The sequence below is a fragment of the Gadus morhua genome, chromosome 10 (assembly GCF_902167405.1).
Source record: "Gadus morhua chromosome 10, gadMor3.0, whole genome shotgun sequence".
Classification (NCBI taxonomy): domain Eukaryota; kingdom Metazoa; phylum Chordata; class Actinopteri; order Gadiformes; family Gadidae; genus Gadus; species Gadus morhua.
Genome location: NC_044057.1, coordinates 1,716,383 through 1,737,116, shown reverse-complemented (window position 1 = coordinate 1,737,116; position 20,734 = coordinate 1,716,383). Strand labels below are relative to the sequence as shown.

General features: G+C 48.0%; 1 protein-coding gene across 1 annotated transcript in view; it reads right to left on the bottom strand.

The window, feature by feature from the left end:
• Positions 1-5,256: 5,256 nt before the first annotated feature.
• Positions 5,257-20,734, bottom strand: part of arap3 (ArfGAP with RhoGAP domain, ankyrin repeat and PH domain 3) — a 39,818-nt gene continuing 24,340 nt past the window's right edge. The window contains 24 exon segments of the mRNA XM_030367954.1: positions 5,257-7,352; positions 8,478-8,516; positions 8,879-9,016; positions 9,912-9,975; positions 10,828-10,869; positions 11,158-11,240; positions 12,025-12,077; positions 12,080-12,160; positions 12,400-12,525; positions 12,744-12,861; positions 12,973-13,047; positions 13,372-13,440; positions 14,322-14,444; positions 14,446-14,470; positions 14,635-14,740; positions 15,159-15,371; positions 16,290-16,383; positions 16,386-16,455; positions 16,662-16,725; positions 17,181-17,376; positions 17,643-17,745; positions 17,894-18,050; positions 18,773-18,877; positions 19,877-20,012. Of these exon segments, the coding sequence (XP_030223814.1) occupies positions 6,828-7,352; positions 8,478-8,516; positions 8,879-9,016; positions 9,912-9,975; positions 10,828-10,869; positions 11,158-11,240; positions 12,025-12,077; positions 12,080-12,160; positions 12,400-12,525; positions 12,744-12,861; positions 12,973-13,047; positions 13,372-13,440; positions 14,322-14,444; positions 14,446-14,470; positions 14,635-14,740; positions 15,159-15,371; positions 16,290-16,383; positions 16,386-16,455; positions 16,662-16,725; positions 17,181-17,376; positions 17,643-17,745; positions 17,894-18,050; positions 18,773-18,877; positions 19,877-20,012 (2,805 nt within the window). The 3' untranslated portion in view covers positions 5,257-6,827.

Here is a 20,734-nt window from a genome sequence, read left to right as displayed (position 1 = left end):
AAGAGGAATGAGATAGAAAGAAAGACCCAAAGGAGAGAGAGAGGCCGAAAAGAGCGAGAGGTGGAGGAGAAAGAGAGAAGAGAGCGAGAGCGAGAGCGAGAGAGAGAGAGAGAAAGAAGGAGAGAGAAAGAAGGAGAGCGAGAGAAAGAGAGAGCGAGAGCGAGAGAAAGAGAGAGAGAAAGAGAACATTTACGACAGCGGGGTTGTGAAGGTGTGAATTTATGTTTTGAGATTTTTATCTTAATTAAATTATATCTCTTTTGTCATATTTATTCCCCCCCCCCCCCCCGACTCTGGGGTCTTCCCTGCAACGCTCAGAAAGACCCCAGAGTTCAGAGGTCACGGCTTAAATATGCAGCCCTGAAGATTTAATGCAGGCCGCATTCTCCGCTCCACGCTCTACACTTTAATCCACCCCCTAACGGCTCGTGAGCTCACTCACACAAATATACATACCCATACAAAAGACACATACATACGCACACACACACACACACACACAAACCCAGACACACACGCACACCCAGAGGTTAGTCGACAAAGCGGGGTCACTGACAGGATTATTCCACACACACAGGGTCCCAAGTTGTGCACGAGACAAGGAGTGTGTCAGTTTGTGTGTGTGCACGTTTGGTGTGTGCGTGTGTGTGTGTGTGTTTGCCTGGTTGTGTGAGTGTGCGTATCTGTATGTGTGAGTGTGAGTATGTGTGAGTGTGTGTGTAGACAAGCGCGCGCGTGTGTGTGTGTGTGTGTGTGTGTGTGTGTGTGTGTTTGTGTGTGTGTGTGTGTGTGTGTGTACACATGCTTGTGTGTGTGTATGTGTGTGTGTGTCTGCATGTGATCACGGGGGGTTGTGAACGTGCATGTCTGTACCCGGATTTGCGTTTTGTGCGCATGAATATATGTGTATGCGTGTGTGTGTGTGTTTATGTGTCAATGGCGTTGAACAATGTGTAGTCGGAATTGCGGGCAAATTTGCATAGCTCAACCTCATCAGTGTGGAGTTGAGTAGGGTTTAATTATCCAGGCCAGCTATCCCAGAGACGTTTTGTTGTGCAAGCGGCTCTCCTAGTTAATGCCCTTAACACAGCGGTCTCATTCATCTGCCTTTGTCTCACATGTAGGCCGTACACCCATTCATGATTCCTCCACTACTTGGGGAGAAATTGTGAATGGGATTATCGCAGCAGAAAGCTTGAGTCAAAACAAAGTTGGGAACGATATAAGACTCCCTCTGGTTTGGATTTCGTTACAGAATGTTTTTTGTTTTTCGCAAAGTTGAACACAGGTGAACACAGCGTCCGATGGAATGGATGTGCCAATGACTGAGGGATTTAGATAGAGTACGATGTTCATGAGAACCCGTTTTCCAAAGGAGAGACAGCGAGAGCGAGAGGCAGACTGAGAGCAAGGGCGAGAGCGATAGAGAGAGAGATGAGGAACGTTGTTCCATCCAGCTCCTAATCGGGAATATTCCACCACTGTACTGTGAACATTTAGCTATTCTTCATAACCATTTCATTCATTCATTTCATTCTGTTTAATCACACTTTCTCTTTCCGTCCCTTCTGTCATATCTCCCTCCCCTCCCCCCTTCTCTCTCTCTCTCTCTCTCTCTCTCTCCTCTCTCTCTCTCTCTCTCTCTCTCTCTCTCTCTCTCTCTCTCCTCTCTCTCTCTCTCTCTCTCTCTCCTCTCTCTCTCTCTCTTCTCTCTCTCTCTCTCCTCTCTCTCTCTCTCTCTCTCTCTCTCTCTCTCTCTCTCTCTCAGCACTTCTTAATGAATCCTTCTGGATTTCTTTTCACACGTATGAAGAGGAGCCACTTTGGCTGATATGCTGATGAGAGAGAGAGAGTGCATGAAGAGAGAGAGCGAGAGAGAGAGAGAGAGAGAGAGAGAGAGACTGCTTCAAACAGCTCAGGGTCTCAGAAGAAAAGCTTGTCCCAGGAAACCTCCGGTGGCTCATCCGAGGGGCTCATCTCCCACCCTGATCCCTGGGAGATAGCTAACGCCGGGGGTAAACGCACGCAGAGAAAGGGAGCCCTGATTGGAGGTGAATGGCAGCTAATGGGATAGAAGAGGGCCGTTCAGAGGAACACAGTGTTAATCTGAGCCCAGGTTGAAAAAGAGTTGGTGGAAGAGGTGAAGAGGTTAAGGAGGGATGGAATAGTCTTGTGGATTGGGGGTGTGTGTGTGGGTGGGTTTGTGGGGGTGCGGGCGGGAGGTTGGGTTTGTTTGGCTGTCGGTGTGTATTTCTCATCAGGTGTTTGATAATCAGCCTAAGTCTGTGTGTGTGTGTGTGTGTGTGTGTGTGTTGTGTGTGTGGTGTTGTGTGTGTGTGTGTGTGTGTGTGTGTGTGTGTGTGTGTGTGTGTGTGTGTGTGCTTTTTAATTGTAAGCCTCTATGGCTTCAACTTCCTTTGGGGTAGACAATTCTAGATAATGATTTTCATAAAGTTGAATACAGACACACAAAAAACACACAAACACAATTAATTCATGAGTTCTATCATGAATTAATTGCGTTGCTTCTTTCTAGTTTTTCTCACTTTGTTAATGTTTTCTACAACCGTGGTTCCCAACTGGACTGCTCCTGTCATTAAGTCCTGACCCAGATATGTCTGTAATCTACAATGCTTTAGTGTACTTCTATAAACATGGAGAGAACATACAAAATGCAGTAACTGAGGCTTCAAATCACAGAAAAGCATTTAACCATTATTTAATGCTCTAAAGATTAAAGTTTGGCAGATGTTTTAAATAGAGTTTAAGATAAAAGTGCAACACTTAGACCCGTGGTTCGGCAACCCAGTCAAAATGTCCTCACTCCACCCACCCACCAGTCGAGAATAATTGTTCTACAAGATGATGCCATTTCTATTTATCATATCATGTTCCTGTGTGGATTCAATGGTAGAGCAAAGCATTAACACGGCCAGGTTTAGGGGTTTGGTTCCTACTGCTGCTGGGACTGTGTGCGTGAATATCTGATTCCCACTCAATTGCAATTTATACAGGAAAGTTTCCCACAATGAGACAGTTAAAGCTGCAGTCGACAATAATGCTCGGCCATCTGTTATTGTTTTTTGATGGAGTCTCATGGTTCTTACATTTCATTAATGCCAAATCATAAGACATACGTGTTTTACTTATCTACCTCTCTTTAACTCAGAGTTGGTATTATTTACAAGGTACATTTAGCAGATTCCTTCCTCCAAAGCAAGAGTGAGGCAGAGAACCACAAAACCAAATGATCAAAGTTAGAGCCACAAACCAACGAAGTGAAAGTGCTGTATCACCTCATCTAAAACGACTGAACAGAGAGCAGGAATCAGAAGACAGTGAGGACTAATGGTGTCAGTTCGATGGTTAAGCACTTTGTATTGCAGTCTGAAAAAAAGCTCTGTATGAATAAAGGTTGAGCGAGTGATCAGGTGGTCCGGCAGGTAAGGAGGATTCAAGGTGACCCAGACGCCCCGGGGGCATTCCCAACGGGACAAAAGGTGGGTGAGGGCCAGACGAGTGTTTTGTCTGCTAATTGGTCATCGTGAGCGGAGGGTAAATATAGGAACGGGACCTGGATGTGACCGGGCCACTGAATGGTCCCAGCACTCTGTTTGGGCTGGGGAAGTAGGCCTGGCCTGGGGGTACTGCCACGCACACACACACACAGATGTCGACGTACACACACACACACACACACACACACACACACGAAAACACTTGCATGTCCCAACATTCAGGTCCACACACTACTGCACATAAACGCGCACAATGACGTACACATTTGCATGCGCATATACTTACATGCACACGCATGGTGTTTTGGGAGTGTGTTGAAGTATGTTGGAAGTGTGTGTGTGTGTGTGTGTGTGTGTGTGTGTGTGTGTGTGTGTGTGTGTGTGTGTGTGTGTGTGTGTGTGTGTGTGTGTGTGTGTGTGTGTGTGGGACTGGTAATGAGAATGAACTTAATCCTCTCAGCTCTTGTTGGGACTTGTTCGCCCTCTCTCCATCGTCCTCCCTTCCTCTCTCACTCCCAGCGTGTCTCTGGCTCTTTGTTTCCCTCGCTCCCCCCTCCTCATACAGGCTGGACATCCACATCAGGTGACTAAACCTCAACTTCTCCCAAACAAACTGGCTTTTCCGACGCGACCCCCACAATCAAAAACAACGGAGTAATCTCAAACCTCGGAAAGAGTTTCACACCAGACCTCCCTGAACTTCACCGCATCCATCACACACACACACACACACACACACACACACACACACACACACACACACACACACACACACACACACACACACACACACACACACACACACACACACACACACACACACACACGAAACTCGACCCTCCGAACCGCGCCATCTCCACCCAGAGTGTGTGTGTGTCGAAGTCGATTACAGCCTCGTCTCAGCGTGTCTCTCCTTCCCATCTCCCTCCCTCCTGTCCGGTCGCACCTGGCGGGCTGCGCTCCTTCCCTCGGCATATGCCGGGGTCATTAGCAAGTGGCAGCGAGACAAATTTCCCTTCCCGCCGGGGCCCGAGGAGGACTCGGGACGGGGCCGATTGCGCCGGGGCCCCCCCTTGCACGTCCCGGCCCCTGCCCCCCCCCCCCCCCCGTGAGCCCTGGGGCCATATTGTCACTTAGGGGACGCCTGCGCCTGCCCTCCGCGGCGATCGGTTTACCCCTGGGCTCCACGCTTCAAAGGGCCCCGACGGGGCAGCAGCTCAGGGGTCAGCTAGGGGCCCGGACTAACTTATTTAGGAAGGCTTGGGATGCAGTCTGAAATCAATACGCTAAAGGTGAGGGGAAGGAAGGGGTTAGTGGGCGTCCTGTCCTGCCCTCAGCCACACACGTATGCACGCACGCACACTCACACATGCATGCACGTATGCAAACGCACACTGCACAAAAGCATACGCAGACTCACACACATGACAAAGTTTCACAAAACGTTATTCAAATGGTGTCCCCAGTATCTGCACTGATACTGGGGAGCCAAAACCTGCTTTTCTGGCTACACACATGCACATATGCCGACCCGCGCAAAGACATGATAAAGTGTGTGTGTGTGTGTGTGCCAACAGCACAGCAGATTGGATGATTTTAAAACAACCCCATAAGTGACTTGTGTACTTCATCGTGAAGTTCTTGTCTTGGCTCGCTCTCCATTTCAGCTTAAAAGCCCCTCTGTAAATCAAACGATGTTCAGTCATCTATGAAATAAACATTAAACCTAATACCGTGAGACTTTTGCACTTTTTAATAAAGTCCTTTGTGTATGTTTTATAGCATTGTAAGAGGACACACATGCAACACAAGATCTCCCCACTGAACATAAAATGCAAAAAGCTGGCAGTGTTGAATCCTACTAAATATACACAACAAAGTAAGAGTAATGAATCGTAAAGCAAGCAAACAAGCATTTAAGATCATTAAGTGGTATTTGTACTTTTCAGTTACATCAGTAAAATACATCGAAGCTCTAGCCATATTATGGCTCGATTTTAAGAGAATAGTTAAACAAATGCATTAACTCTCACTCCCTTTTGAACATCAATGTTGTAATACTGTCGGTTTTGTGCTATTTTTTGAACGCCATCGTATGCAGATCTCGGGAGATCTATAATAGATCTATACTGATATCTAGTGGTCACAATGCGTAACTGCAACCACATATGGATTTCATAAATAAATTAACGGATATAAAATGATAGTTGGGTGAATCAGAACTGCCGTGAGTAAATAAAAATAAATGAGAAATGAAAAATAAATCTCTCCTTCCTAAAGGGATTGATAACCTACCAGTATCAGACCAGGTAAAACATAACAAGCTTTTATTTTGTTGAGAAGTAAAGCTATTTCCTTGATTTTTATTCTCAGTGAGTCACTCACTACTATTTACATTTAATTTTACAAAGACATAGCAATTAGTGCTAGCAGATGGCCATTTCATTCAAAAATAAGAATGTTCTTTTATTTATTATGGTTCAACTTGAACCCCACTTCCTTTCTTTATGATATGTATGGTCGAACAACGTTAGGGCTAGATATAATAGGAACGTATTTCAAGTGTGTAGACTACATCTTCAAATCGATATACATCTATTGTACAGCCGTTTCTGTTACGAATAGATAATAGGATGTAAATATACAATATACACATACTTCTCCGATCCATCTGATAAGATACTTTAATATAGTTAGTCAGTAGTTTTTTGGGATTGATTTCTGTATTAAAGCTGGGTTATTAAAGCCATTGCAAAAGATGATCCCGTCGTTTCATTCACAATTGATCGAAGTGTCTCTCATTCGGTTGGATCATCAGGCAAAAAACAGTGTGTGGCAGTAACTCACATATATCACTATCCCACGTGTTCCGACAGCTTCGTCCCCGTTGGTGGGAGTTTCTACGTCCGTCAGAACCCTGCTCAAACTCCACCCTGTTGGAGGTTGTCTCTGAGCAGAGCACCGACGCCGTCGGTGAGTTGAGAGTTCCCGTCCCCGTGCGTTGAGTCTAAATCAACAGCACCGACGAGATCACTAAAGACTGAACGTGAGAACCAAGAAGTGCATTGTGGGAACATTTCAGGATGCCAGTGAGGCGACTTGTACTCCTTAATTGACCCCTTAGAGCCTCTCTCTCTCTCTCTCTCTCTCTCTCTCTCTCTCTCTCTCTCTCTCTCTCTCTCTCTCTCTCCTCTCTCTCTCTCTCTCTCTCTCTCTCTCTCTCTCTCTCTCTCTTTCTCTCTCTCTCTCCTCTCTCTCTTCTCTCTCTCTCTCTCTCCCTCTCTCTCTCTCCCTCTCTCTCTCTCTCTCTCAGCCGTCGTAGTGTCTCTCGTCCCCGTTCTCTGGGTCCTTGTTGAAGACGGACGACAGCTCCCGCAGCAGCAGCTCCTGCGAGGGCGTGCACAGCCCCTGGCGCTGCTGCCCCCTCCTGGCCGCGGGGTGCGACTGCGCCTGCGGGTGGAGGAGGACGACGGAGGAGTCGGGGGACGACCCGGACAGAGAGTCCAGACTGTGGCTGGACCCGGGGTCCCCGTCACAGCTGCTGGCGCCGCTCTGGACCAGCGTGTCCAGGGACCCCCCGGCGGAGGGGTAGGAGGGGGGGGGCCCGGGGTCCGAGTCCAGGGAGCAGGTCTTCACCAGGCCCAGCGGGGGGCCCGGTGCGTCGCGGGGGCCGGGGGGGGGCCGGCCCGACAGGAAGCTGGACTCCAGGGAGTGGAGGACCTGCAGGCCGAAGTCCCCCACCTCCTCGTAGACGGGCTCCTGGGGGTCCGGGGGGGCGGGGTGGGGCGGGCCCTCGGGACGCTCCTCCACCGAGTCCTGCTGCACCTTCATGGGCTGTGGGGGAGACGGGGGGGAGACGGGGGGAGACGGGGAGAAAGAAGGGGAGACGGGGGGGAGACAGGGGGAGGACGGGGGAGATGAGGGGGAGAGAGGGGGGAGAGAGGGGGGAGACAGGGGGGAGAAAGGGGGAGACGGGGGGGAGAGAGGGGGGGAGAGAGGGGGATCTCAGTCATACAGAGCTGGGGTTCAGGACTGGAGCGAGGAACCATTCTGTCCTGTGCCCACGACGTAGGCAGAGGGGCAGGTAGGCAGAGGGGCAGGTAGGTAACGGTAGGTTCAGGGTCATTTGGATTAAACATACCCCTGCCTCAGCTTGCGTAGAATCTTAGGATATTATTAGTCATTCTCTACGATTTACTCATGTCCCGATCTTACAAAGCGGAGCATTGAGCCATGCTTAACAACTCCCTGACTAACCAAACCATAAGACCGTCATCCACTGGTACGTGTTCCACTCATCAGCAGATTAAGGGCCGTATCTATGATCATCTCCTAATTAGCTGGAGGGCGGCGGCCAAACTCTCCAACAGCGTCCAAACAACCGCTTCCTCCTCCGAAAGAAAGGTCGCTATTGTCCGTTCTCCAAGTCCTGGTAACGACGCAAACCGTAAGATAAAGACAATTTCCCAGGCGTCTGAAGAACAAAAGACTAACAGTTCACAGCGTTAATGTCCCCCTGGGGGCCTGCAGCCAGCCCACTTTATAACGCCAGTTCACCTGGCTAATCTCTGAAGTAGGGTGTTGTTTCAGGGCGGGGCTGAAGGGTCTAAGCTCTGACCCCAACATTGCAAACTGTAATGGATATATTCATCGTTAAAAACAGCCTGCTCAAATATTCAGCCTCTTCCTTCCTTTTGATTAAGAAGACGTGGGAGCATGTGGGAGACTCAGGGTCACTAGGAGACGCGTCCTCCACCTCCCCCTCTCCATCACCGCATCCTTGGCTTCCTGTTGTCCACACTTCAACATCCCATCGTAAACCCCAAGACAGGAAGTGGAAGACTTCCTGCAGGAAGGGCAGTGTCCAGAGTGCGTTCTTTAAAGAAAAGTGTTTACTGCATCGCTAGCAGGACAAGACGGACAGCAAATCGGCTTAATAAGAAAGGACAAAATACTCACAAAGAACATGGAGAGTGTTCGTCTGGCGTGTAACTTCCTCTGTGGGGAACAGAAGAACAATGAGCAATACTTAAGGAAGACATTGAACCTTATTGATATCATTCTTACCTATAAAAAGAGCAATACGATGTGCTAACTAGGACAAAAATGCAAACAATATATCAAAAACAAGGAAGTCCTCCAAACACCCAAATCATTTAGTTTACTCATGTGTGTTATTGATTCAGGCATTACCTATGAGAGAATATGCACACACACACACACACACACACACACACACACACACACACACACACACACACACACACACACACACACACACACACACACACACACACACACACACCACACACACACACACGCACACACACACACACACGTATATCTTCCAAGCTGCTTACCAGCGTCTGATTGGCCGAGAGCATAGTGGAGTTGCTCTCGTCTCCTCTTATCGGTACGAGAGGCATGGTGCCGAACTTCTGCTTGGAGATGTCGGAGGAGGAGTGACGTCTCAACACGGGAGGGCAGCGGTCCTCGTTCTGCACACACACATGGTTTTGAAATGTAAAAAAATGTACAGAGAGCACGTCGCTGGGTAAAGAATTAACATCAGTGGAAGGCACTGGGCAAATATAAGCCTGTCTTTCTGTAACGTTAAAGTGTGTTTCCGATTAAAGATCTAAAACCTTCGCCACATGCATACTTCACTACAATACATACTCTATGTTATATCTAGTGACCAAGACCCGCCTCAACCGAATCAAATCAGCGTAGAAGAGTTAGGAGGCTCAGAAAGCTCCTACCCCGAGGCTAAACTGTGAAGTTGGGCGGATGATCCCCTCTCCCAAGCCACACCCACCGCGCCTCGCCACAGGGAAAACCCCTCAGTCGCTTCATGGTTTAGAAGTGCTTTTCCGTGAAGAAAAACGCTTAATAATAAATAACGAAACAGACTGACATTTTGTAAGATTTGCAACATTGCAACTTATTTTCGTGTTAACGTGGCCCTTTCCATTCTCAATCAATACCAAGCTGCAGCCAAAGCCAACCAGCTTTGTTCATGACCCAAACTCAGCCGGGACAGTTCTTCCTCCCTCTCAACCTATCAAATCGCCCTAAGTAATCATGCCTTTCCCCCTCTTTTAGTCGGTTTGCTCACTTTACACATGCATTGAGAGGTCTACAGCTAAAGGTGTGGGACATGTCGTGAGCCCCCCTAGAGTCCAGCGCTGTGTGGCGGTGCGGGCTAACGTCGATCCATCTGTTACTCTCCTCGACGGGGAAAGCATGGCCTCTGGAGTAACTGCAAGTCAACAAGGTTTTACTCCGGCCTGCACTTTCAAACACAACACTACAAGTGGACGTCCGTCTTGTTGTACTAACTACAGAGTGGACAGCTCAGACGAGGTACGGCTGCTGTCTGGAGGAACCCACCTGGGCCTTGAGGAAGCTGGTCACCCAGTCCCACAGGTCCGCCTCAGAGCAACAGCACAGGTAGCTGAGGAGAGAGGACACAGGCGGTGAGGAGACGAGGACACAAGGGGAGAGGAGACGAGGACACAGGGGGAGAGGAGACGAGGACACAGGAGGTGAGGAGACGAGGACACAAGGGGAGAGGAGACTAGGACACAGGGGGAGAGGAGACGAGGACACAGGAGGTGAGGAGACGAGGAACACAGGGGAGAGGAGACGAGGACACAGGGGGAGAGGAGACGAGGGCACAGGAGGTGAGGAGACGAGGACACAGGGGGAGAGGAGACGAGGGCACAGGAGGTGAGGAGACAAGGACACAGGAGGTGAGGAGACCAGGACACAGGAGGTGAAGGAGACGAGGACACAGGAGGTGAGGAGATGAGGACATTACCCTACCACCTGCATTCCACACCACAAACAAGTCAACACGCACACACACACACACACAGACTATATTGCACAAGCAAATACTTTATCTATCTAAACACACAGACACACAAACGCACGCACCTCACAGGACTCGGAATATCTTATGCAACATCCGAGGTTGTATCAAACTATTCAGAGAAAACAAAGAGGAAGTGTTCTCAACACACACACACACACACACACACACACACACACCACACACACCACACACACACACACACACACCACACACACACACACAACACCACACACACACACACACACACACACACACACACACACACACACACGCCCTGCTGGGGTCTGGGTGTGTTTTTAGTGTACTACCAGCTCAGAGATTACGGTCTTATTCAGACTCCACAAAGCCTTGGTATACAGACTGTGGCTAAACATTTTCAGGAGTTTGCTTCAGTTGTGTTTTGTAGTTAACAATTAAAACATCACTTACAGTTGGTGTTTGTCTTTTTCTGAGATCACTGTAAAACCCCATCTAGGAATTTAAGCAGAACCAATCGTTAGAATATGAATGAAGAAATATTTCACGATAAAAAATAAATCAATAAATTCAGTACAAAGATTGTTCCGCACCCAATACACCCCCTTGTTAATACTACACAAGCAGGGTTTAAGAAAGTATAGCACTACTGTTATCCCAAATAATATACAGAACAGTGGTATTACTGGTACTTATTTTGGTAGCGACTTCAGACACTGAGGTCTGGGTTGTGGTGGTAAGATCCAGAGGGTGTGATGTGACATTACAGGGTGATGGCCCTACCTGCCAGGGGCTTTCAGCTTCCTACGGATCCCCATGTAGATTTTCATGGTCTTCAGAGCCCACTCCTTCTCAGGCTTAATGCTCTGGACAAAAAACACACACCACGTCAGCAACATTTCAGCGTTAACTACTAGTTAGCCATTAAAGGCTGTGTCAGGGATTCTAGGCTAAACATATACGATCTCATTCACCTGATCTTTCCTCACGATCAGCTAGCTGCCCGCCCCATAAGTAGGCCGTCAAAAAAACGCATCTCTGTAGGCAGCCTATACCCCGAGATCGTACACAAAACAATGGTACTACCAACCACTCAAAAATCCCAAATAAATAGTATTCCAACCAATCACCGACAAGGAGTGGGTGTTCTGGGGTTTTGGCTGCGTTTATGATCCTTTCTACTGGATGAAACACGGAAGGGAAAAGCGAGCTGGCTCTAGTTTGTTTGGGATCACACTTGAAAAACCAACAGAAGTGACGTCACCCAACATCGCCAATGCAACCTTTAAGCAGACTCTTTCGTCCAAAGCGATTCACAATTAATTCAGAAACACTTCATTAAGGAGCAGGCAAGTTAAGAGAGTTGGCAAGTTAGGCAACTCTCTCAGGAATGGACAACGGGGATCGAACGCAGTTCCCTTTGACTAGTCAAAACCCTGGACTCTATCCTGTTACATCCTGGGCTCTGAATGCATGTCGCTAGGTCCCGTTGGCCTTGCAGACACATGGTTGCGTTTGCTCACATGCTGCAGTCCCCTGAGAATGTTCAGGCGTCCGTATAGTAGGACTGCAGGCCCCCGAGATCAGGGTTTGAACCCTGCACGTGGGAGCCCAAGCCCCTCCCCCCACTAGACTCCCGGTGAGGTCTACCTTCTTGTCTTTGAGCAGAAGCAGCTTGTGGTCCTTGATCTGGAAGGATCTCCCTGGAAGCGGGTGCCCTGGAGAAGTTTGGGCGGCTCCTCGCGGCACTTCAGCAGACCGAACTTCATGATCTCACTCTTGTAGGCTGGAGAACACCAAGCGTCAGAGTCACTTCCGCACAGCCAACGGCCAAACAGACATCGCACCTCAGCTGGCATTGAATTCTTATCTGGGAGGTGTGTTAGCAGGTTGCATTTAAGGAATAAAATTAAGTTAGAAAGCAATTAGCACTTTTTCATTTGGTTTTGGCAAAGGAAGCTCCTAGCAATTGCAAAATAAACAAGCAACAATGTGTGCGTGCGTGCGTGTCCTTGTCTTATTCACATGTCAGGATGTTGATGCCCTCTCCTTTAGGGACCCTCTTGACCACGAGGTAGGCGGAGCTGGGGTCGGCCATCTTGCACCACTGCAGGGCCTGTTCCAGAACCTTCTCCTTGGGGTGAAGGGACGCTCTAGAAGCACAACAGAACATCCAAAATGACAACCAAGCATTTCAGCTTTGAGTTTGTGTTTGAGTGTCTTGTGATTAGATCCGTCTTAGATAGATAGAACTGCTATTGGTCGATTGGCATTTATTTTAGGTAGACGGAGTAGGTGACAGTGGTATTCCCCACAAGTATTGCAAGACAAAACACAGAAGAGGAAGAGGAAATAGCCGTCTGTCTCACCCAGCTGTCCGTCTTCGATGGCCTCAAACGACATCCATACGTCTTTGTCGCCGGCCGGGACGTTCCGCATGTACAGGACCTGGTTGGTCAACTCCTCCGCACACATGGTGGGAGAAACCTGTTGGGTAAAAGGGAAAAAAGAGAGTGAGCAGTGCATTCAGACACACATCCAATGCCCGCCGTGGACTGTTTGAACTGACAATGAACGACGGGAGCTGAAGGCAGGTACCTTAAGGGTGATGCAGCAGTCGGGTATCTTCATCTCCAGGTAGACCTCTATGATCAGGTCTCCTGCCTGGGAGAGCTAGAGGAAACACACAGAGGACACAGGAGTCATCTCACACGGTCATGAAATCCACCCCTGTAGGGTCTGCTCATCTTTTAATCTCAAACGTGGCACACTGAAGCATGGGCATCGATGGATTTTATCCTAAATCCATCCGCTTCATCTTTGTAACTTCAATGATGTACTTGAAGGTGGAGTCAAATAATGTAGGTATGATATCGTATAATGATTAGATAAGGTCAACCTATGCTAAAGCTATAAAAGAAGGCACGTAGGACAACAGTTTTGTGATAGCGTACACTGATGACAGGAAGTCAAAGTGGATGCGTGGCGGCAGGTTACCTGTGTGTCCGACCACGTCGTGATGAGGCTCATCTCCAGCTCTATCTGGGTGCGATGCTCCTCATCGATCTGAAGACACACACACCAAGAACTGAGCAGTTAGAACGGCAATACCTTTATTGGAACAGTTGACTGTAAGCAGTTTGAATCCCCAATATGAAATATCTATCTTGTAATTTCCAACTAAGATAGCAAAAAAATTTGACTCTTCTTGCATTTCTTACCTATCCATATCCCAGAGAATAGTGTAGACAAAACAAATTTTTCACAAAATTCTTTGTTTGAATTAGCTTTTTTACATAAACGTATCGACCGTTTGAAACACCTATATTGCATTGCATAGATAGTGCCTATGCTGATGAATTTGCCAGTGTTTTTTAGAAACTAACAATTATTTCCAAAATTGTTTTGAATGTTGATACAAAGGACAGGTAGGCTAGACACAATCAAGTTGGCAAATATTAACCACAACTGTATAACAAGCATGTAGTCCAAATATCAAAGTTTGTGAGGCTTCCACCTGTGACTGATTGAATGCCTCAGAGCAACTCTGGACAGAAAACATCTGTTGACCATGTATTAGCTGATAAGTATGCAGCTAATCAACGAAGAGGTCAGCTACGTATTGCTATGGTAGCTGGAGATTTTTGGGAAACGCTCGTACTTCGGCTGCTGCATAGTACCACTGGGCTTAGTAATAAGTCAGCAAATGTTAACTTGACTGTTTTGGGAAACGTTCCCCAGACTAGCAGTAAAAATGAAACTAGATTCAAAACGTCAACAAAGAAAAGATATCCAGATATCCACGTGACCAGACGAACAACCTTTCAGAAATAACATTTCCACTGCTGTATTGGCAAAAAATATGCTGCAGTTGACCTCTAGCCCCAAACATCTCTGCAGATGTTCCTGTTTCTGGGAGTTTCAGAGTGACCCGGTCTCTTACTCACATCGAAGACGTACAGGAACTCGTCTATGAGGTCCTCCATGATCTTCACCTCGTGCTCCCCCTTCCCGTCTGTTTGGAAGAGGCTGGGGGCGAACAGCAGAGACAGGTTCTTCGTGCACATCTGGGTTCAGGTCCGCGCACCGCTGCACGCTGGAGTGAGAAAGGTGGATCATCAGTGTGGTTACAGGCGGACCGTGCGTGCGTGCGTGCGTGCGTGCGTGCGTGCGTGCGTGCGTGCGTGCGTGCGTGCGTGCGTCTGTGCGTGCGTCTCAGAGAGTCTGAGCGTACGGGTGTTCATGTGCGTGTGTGCTGACCGGTATAGGTGTCCAACCAGGACAGCCAGTGTGGTTCTGTTGACTCTGGGCAGGCTGCGGATGATCTCCTTGTACCGGTCCAGCCGGCTGTACTTCTGAGGGAGTTCTACAAAACAAACAATGTTACTATACAAGGTACAGTAACATTAAAACAACGTTCAAACAAAACCATATTTTTTAAATATATAAATTAGTTTCTCTCTGCATGTGTAAATCCTAAATCTGGATCCGGTCAAAAACTGGATTTGAGTAAACTTGATCAGTCTATGTAAACGGAATCTGTAAACCCAGATCCAAGTGAAGTGGAGTAATGTAGATTTGGTCTGATCTATATGAAACATATATGTAAACTGGATCTGTTCTAAACTGGATTCCACGTAACTCGATTTGAGTAAACTCGATCGGTGTGAACTGTATCTGTAAACTGAATTTGAGTCAACTAGGTATGCTATGAACACGTGAACGGAATCTGTTCTCCGCATGCAGAATAACCAGTATGAAGGGATCGGGACCAGTCCACTCACTGGCGGCCTCCTTCCACAGAGGGTGCAGCTCGGCCATGAAGATTGGGTCATCCACCTCCCGGAAGAACCTCTTCAGCACGTCCGTCACGTCCTCGATGAAGTTGTCCCCGATGCGCAGCTTCACATTGCGGGCGTCTTTGCGGAACTCGTCCATCAGAAGCTTGATCCGGGATTTGGCGCCGTTCTTCCGGTAGATTCCCTCGTGGCCAAGGCCTACAGGTGCACACACATAACCGAGGACCCGTTTAGAACACCACTGGATTCCGCTCAGCAGTCCTCACGTCCAGGCCTCGATGTGGCGCTGCTCATGTCGTGAGCAGCAGCAGCTGTTTGCGCGTCTTGAGTGTCTCATGGATTGTTGGTTTGGAATTTTATTCCTTAACGTTCGTCAACGTCTGTCTTTTACCATGACGAGATAATTTAACAATGGAGATCCTCTATATGCTGACAATATATTTAATACTTGATACTATGGGCGTCCGTTCCCATTCAGCCAAAATCCAGTTTACCCGGAAATTTGTCTTGGGCCGACAATTGTCGCAACAAACTTCGGATTTCTCTGTGGATTACCTGTGAGGCAACTCCCTCCCTGCGGCATTGATCAACGATCGGACAACTAGTTTAGTACTCTGAGTTCCCTCTCACATTAACATGCTGAATTTGCAAAGAATGAATTTCCTCTTTTGCACACTGTTCTCCTGACGACTGCCTATCTTGGCCTTCCTATGTAGCGATCTTGCGCTGTATCTTATGTATTTTATGTACTGGTCTCTGTCATTTGTGTTTTGATGGCGTTTCCATCACTAACTTAAATTTGACTTTGTCTTTGACTTTGGAGTCCTCACGTCTAGGTTTTTGGTTTATTGAACATGTATTTACTTATTTACTTCACCAATTTAATCATTTACGTATTTAACGGATAAGGAAATCATTGTGGGACTTATTTGACACAGAGAGGTTTAAGAAAGGGAAGTTTGTCAGCCAATAAAATGCTATGATAAATTAATTACAATTACTCAGGGGAATATGTAGAGCGCAAGACGGCTTTTACCGGCCCGGACTAAAAGGGCGGCCCCTAGCGTTCAAAGAGCCTGCATGACGGCTGCGCGGCGCTGTCCTCGGTCGGCTCACCGTACTGCGTGATGAAGGCGATGCAGCTGTCCACGATGATGGGGATGTCTGAGCGGCTGAGCTGCTGCTCCCTCAGGGTGTTTCCCCTTCCCCCCCCGCAGCCCGCTGGATGTCCGAGTACCACAGGGCGAAGTCCGCCCGGCCCATACCCTGCAGGTGGAGCGTCCTGGAGAGACCACAGGAGAGAGGGAGGGAAGTTACTCTACCTGGCGTGCATGGGCTATAATCGACCACGGTAATCAACCCTCAGGGACAGAAAAAAAGGAGCCCAGCTGACATGACGTGCTAACATCACACAAACAAAATAACACATTCCTATTCATGCTCCACTGGTCTTACTTCTAATTTGAAGATCAATCTCCCCCCTCTCACCTCCCCTTCTCCACCAGCACCAGGATGTCCTTCTTGTCATGGTGCTCACTCTCTGACGTCGTACCTGAGGGTTAGAACGGAGATAATGTTATGCTAGGGAAGCAAGTCAGAAGGTGGGTCAGTTCAACCACATCATACTTTAAATTTGCACCTGGAATTTGATGGTGTGTATAAATGTAAAGGAAAACTTCAGATCAGAAACAGCAGTGGTTAGCCTGTGTTTGACTGGAGAAAATGCTGTCCCGGCAGTTGAATATTTATGCTCAAAGGCGAGAATGTGGGATGTGTTCAGCAGTGCATCCAAGCTCAAATTGTTGAGCGTCATCTTGTTTTATGTGTCTTAGAGTCAGCTTGCTCAGTGTGACTCCTATATGTCACTATGCGCTAGCTTGCTTTATATTATTATTTAATGTTAGCTTGCGTCATGTGACTTAACGTTAGCTCACATTATGTTACTAGTGTTTGGTGCTTGTTGTATGTAGCATTTGCAATGTCATTGGATTAAAGACTGCTGCTCACTGAGCTCTTGCAGGCGGTTGAGGTTGATGATGTCCTCGGCCGCTCCGTCGTTCCCGGGGCAGATGAACAGGTTGGACTTCTGCAGCACAAAGTACGCCTCCTTCCACTGGGGGTCCAGCATGGCCTTGTAGCGTAGGACCCCCACGCGCTCAAACTCCCGCGTCAGCAGGCAATGGCAGCTGAGAGGCGTAGCCGCCTGGAAAATTATCCACCGTTATCATTAAATCCCTTCACGCAAGCGTTTATCCAAGGGGGCATAGAGTAGATGGATGTTTAGGTGGTTAAGGAGCTGTTATTTACAGTATTTTGCTCAAGGATGATTACTGTCGTCACTAACCGGTCAACTTTCAGTCATACTGATAGACATGTTTTTCTTTCACGGCATCATCATTCACAGGATTCAAACACCGATAATATAATTCAACACGATCCAAAACGGTGCACCCAGGTGAGAGAAGGTACCTTGCCGATGGCCTTGGCCCAGCTCTGCAGGGCATCAGGAGTCTCCAGGCCAAACTGGTACAGCTTCTCCGAGCGCAGGCACACCTCAAAGGTGTAGCGAAACCTAGCAGGACAAAGCAGCAAATCGTCAGGTGAAAAATGCAAACATGTATCTAATAATCGGAAGGAAGATGTCCTGGTTTATTGAAACGTTTGTTTAAAAATAAAAAGGTCAATCCAAAGAATCATCACAGCATCATCGACTCTCCTACCTGTCGATGAAGCCATTGTTGTTATTGCTGGTCTGGGGTCTGCTCACGCCGACACAAAGGATGTCCTTGACCCAGATCTGCATGCAAGGGTCTGGGCTGCGCTCCGACTCGTAGAGGAGCAACGACTTGTCCACCGTGCACCAATACTTCTGGAAATCTACCGGGATCGGAAGAGCAGGAGGTCAGAACTCTGTAGAACTCTTTAGAACTCTGTAGAACTCAACTCCAAGAGAGAGTGGAGTGGAAAAGAGAGGAACATAAATTGACCCCCTCAGCCATTTCTGTTCCGTTTTAGACTACATTTTATTCCAAAAGGCACTAGCGACGTCTTACAAGCGCTGAACTATAGCCGAATACTGCCCCGGAGCAAAAACATCTTAGCCAGTATTAAGTGCTGCATGAAACCACTAGAAAAAAACATGCATGTGTAGTGTGCAAATGTAGTCTTTCAGTTACAAAAATAGAAACATGATAAAAGGGTTAGCTCTGCGTAAAGGTTACGTTTCTATGACTTGTGATTTCCAGTTAACACGTCGTACACCCCTTCTCTTACATTTACTTTAACTGAAATATAGACGGTGCAGTGAGTCACGGTTTTTTTAAGACTGTGTGGAGAGTGTTGAGTGACGAGGAATATCAACAGCTTCAGAGCCACTCTACAGGACGGGTTGGTATGGTGATGCAACGCCTCTGCTCCCAAAAAAACTAAAAGAACTAAACCTTGTGCTCCCAAAAAAAGGCTTTTGTTCCGCGGGCAGAAGAAGGAGGTAGTGGTTCCTCTATTAAACCAGTGCCAAAGCCTCTCTTTGTAACCGCCTCCTCCAACACCCCCCTAACACTCAGCCTCGAAAACCCACCCGCCCAAGTTCAGCAGCCTACCTTCTCTGGTCTTCCGTGATAGGGTGCCTCTACTCGAGGAGCCGGACTTGTAGAGGTACCCAGAATGGAGTACAGCCTGCATTATCTCATCGTACACACCCGGGTCTGCAGAGGAGACGAGGAGACGAAAGAGGAGAGTAAGGCACATTGGAGTACATACAGAGAGAATATACCGGGATACAGATGAAGAGAGGGGAGAGAGAGATAGGACGAAGATAAGAACATAGGAGGGTACATGAGAAGAGATAAGAACAAATACAGGAGAGCATAACAGGAGAGACAAAATGGAGAAGAGGAGAACAGAAAGAGTAAATAAGAGTGAACATGAACACACGGAACACCACAGTTTGGAAGGGAACCATAGAGACGGAGCTCTCCATCGGTACATACTACTCTCACGTGCTACTGATCCATGCCCTGCGTTTTCTGAAGAGCTCTGCTTTGCGGGCGAGCCAGTGGACACTGTTAATCTTTCAGCCGACTGGCTGATCGTCGCTGGTACGCACAAACGGACAGAGTGCCACTCTTTTGTCACAGTAGCCACCCCCACCCCATAGTAGTGTTAACTCTTCCACCGTTTCACTGTGGTAAAGGCTGCCCCACATTCCACAAACAGGGAACAAGCCCTTGCCTCGAGTAGCAGACGACAGCCACAGTCTAAGTCACCGCGGGAATGATTCATTAGGTGGGGATTTGATTGTCTAAAAACTAAAAACTATTTAAGCGATTATTAAAAATGTTCAATTAAACTTTAACTTCGCTTATAGCCCTCATTAAGACGATGAGTCAAATAAGGGTAAAACAACCTAGAACATTTTTAATGTATAAATATCTTCTGTATTTCATTATTTGTATTCATTTGTTATCCGTTTTCAGTTCTATGTCTTCCACTTTGCCAGGACAGGTCAAAATCATGGCTGGGATGAATAATGTACAATCCTATCCTCGGCTCTATGTGATGGGATCTTTTAGTAACAAGATACAAACCCGTAGTCCAGCCTCTCACCGGTAATCAACCATGGCCCATGCACTCATTGCCGTTACTAAGGCCTGCTTTGGAACCCTTCTTTAGGGTCAGGGTTCTGGGCAGCTCCGGGCTCTCACCTGAACTGTCGGCCAGGTCAGGGGGGAAGCGGCGTTCGTAACCGTTGGCGATGGCCAACCGCACCACCTCAGCCTCGGCGAAGATCTGAGTGACGGTCTTCAGGAGGTTCTGCTCCGTCACAGCTGTGCACAACACCTGAGGGGGAGAGAGGGGGAGAGAGGGGGTGAGAGAGATTCTGCAAAAACTGGGCCGGGACGACGCTGAAGGGATAAGTGAGGGTCATTAAGGAGAGGAACGTGGCTGGGTGTGTTTGGATAGAGTGGACGGCACCAGCAGAAAGATGCAAAAGGTGAAACCGAGAGTGAGACACACAGACGGACCAGGGGGTATTGGATAAACCTTTAATAAAAGGGATCCACGGAATCACCAGCACAGGCTTTTTGGGAAGCCTCTCTCTCTCTCTCTCTCTCTCTCTCTCTCTCTCTCTCTCTCTCTCTCTCTCTCTCCTCTCCTCTCTCTCTCTCTCTCCTCTCTCTCTCTCTCTCCTCTCTCTCTCTCTCTCTCTCTCTCTCTCTCTCTCTCTCTCTCTCTCTCTCTCTCTCTCTCTCTCTCTCCCCCCTCCCTCCCTGCCTATAACATCCACAGAAGGCACGGTCTGACCTCCTGCCGGTCCAGGCGCCCCCTCACGCAGAGAGCAGGAGGAACAGCCTGACAGGACCCCATGTGGGTCTTCTAGCTGGTCAACCGACTAGCCGGTACCCAAACGTTGTGATGTTGATAAGCCCTGACACGCATTTCACACCACTTGTCGAGGTTATAGTGTTCCACACCTCGGTTTCGATATAAAATCATTACCTTCCCCGCTGCTGTGCTCTTGGGGAAAAAAGTTCCTCAAATATGGTGAAACACTGGTAACC